This window comes from Acanthisitta chloris, unplaced genomic scaffold (genome assembly GCF_000695815.1).
Source record: "Acanthisitta chloris isolate BGI_N310 unplaced genomic scaffold, ASM69581v1 scaffold15750, whole genome shotgun sequence".
Classification (NCBI taxonomy): Eukaryota; Metazoa; Chordata; class Aves; order Passeriformes; family Acanthisittidae; genus Acanthisitta; species Acanthisitta chloris.
Genome location: NW_008650034.1, coordinates 14,630 through 16,227, shown reverse-complemented (window position 1 = coordinate 16,227; position 1,598 = coordinate 14,630). Strand labels below are relative to the sequence as shown.

Here is a 1,598-nt window from a genome sequence, read left to right as displayed (position 1 = left end):
CGGGGGCTGCCGTAGGGATTGTTTCCTTGTACTTCATCCAGAAACACCTCTTCCCTTACTTCTGGGCATACCTGAGACACCTGCTCAAAGTATTCCCCTAGGGGCTCTGTCACCGTGCTGGATGCGTTCGCGAAGCCGGCGGAGAAGCAGCCCCACAAGCCGTTCCTCATTACGAAGGGAAGGTTCACACCTGCCGGGACGTGGAGTAACAGGGTAGCGCAGGTCTTCCTGCAGCATGGGGCTGTGAGAAATGGAGACACAGCGACCTTGCTGATGAGCAACGAGCCAGACTTCATCCACGTGTGGTTTGGACTGGCCAAGCTGGGCTGTGTGGTGGCATTCCTCAACTTCAACACCCGCTCCAGATCTCTCCTGCACTGTGTCAGCAGCTGCGAGCCCAGGGTACTGGTGGTGGGAGTAGGTAGGGTATACACCTCATTCCCGCTTCCAGAGTTTTTTATGTCCCATGTGTATGTGCCTCCAGCTCCTTTATTGAAAACCTAATTTTGAGATGTGTGCAGAATGAAACACAGGGATGGAAGGGGATTCAAGAGATCATAAAACTTAAGTGTCTCAGGCAGAATCAAGAATATCTATACTTTGTGGACATCCATTTAACCATTTCTTAAAATCTGCGTATTGCAAGAGGGGCTTCATCATCTAAGTACAGCTGGTTCCAAGTGTTTTGTTGCTTCAGTAGTTGCCTAATTTGTCTCTGAAAATATTACCTATTGAAAGTAATTTTCCATTTCTTAAATAGTCAAATTTAATCTTAATTAAGTCATGTACTTTACTCTCAGGACTATCTCCCTATCTTTCTACTATTCAAAACCACTGCAAAACTAGGTGTAATCAGGGTGTGCAACCTTGCCTGTTCAGCTGTTTGCAGAGGTACCGTAGTTTTCCAGGAGCTAAAGTTTTGAGGGTAGGGCACATAGAATGTTGATTTGTAATAACCTGCAGTAATAACTTACTGTAGGTATTGGATTGTGGAAAAAATTGCTTTGTGTGAATACAGATAGTAGTGTGTGTTGTGCAAGTTTCCAGAGTACTACATTTTTATTTAATGCTTCAAAAGAGTTTAAAATCCTGATGTAGGCATGCTATACATTGCATGTTCAAATTGGGCTTCAGTTCTAGAGGTGTAAACTGAAGACAGATCCAAAACCTAAACTCGGCACAGCATTTATGATCAAGTGGAAAAAGTGCTGAAACATCACACAAAAACTTGACATTTGGTTGGGGGAAAATATTGCATACACACTTTGGAGTGTATGGATTGAGGAGTGGAATTAATGTTCAGGAACTTCTTGCTCATTGACTGGTGAAGGGGATACTTGTATCTAAGAGAAGTTTTTATTTAAATGAGAGGTTACGGCACAGCATTTATGATCAAGTGGAAAAAGTGCTGAAACATCACACAAAAACTTGACATTTGGTTGGGGGAAAATATTGCATACACACTTTGGAGTGTATGGATTGAGGAGTGGAATTAATGTTCAGGAACTTCTTGCTCATTGACTGGTGAAGGGGATACTTGTATCTAAGAGAAGTTTTTATTTAAATGAGAGGTTAGCTAATGAATGGAGGTTTGCAAA

General features: G+C 42.6%; 1 protein-coding gene across 1 annotated transcript in view; it reads left to right on the top strand.

The window, feature by feature from the left end:
* Nucleotides 1-11: 11 nt before the first annotated feature.
* The window catches only part of LOC103810519 (long-chain fatty acid transport protein 6-like), a gene marked incomplete at both ends in the record, with an annotated part of 9,842 nt that continues 8,255 nt past the window's right edge, over nt 12-1,598 (top strand). The window contains 2 exon segments of the mRNA XM_009083426.1: nt 12-106; nt 108-421. Coding sequence (XP_009081674.1) covers nt 12-106; nt 108-421 — 409 coding nt within the window.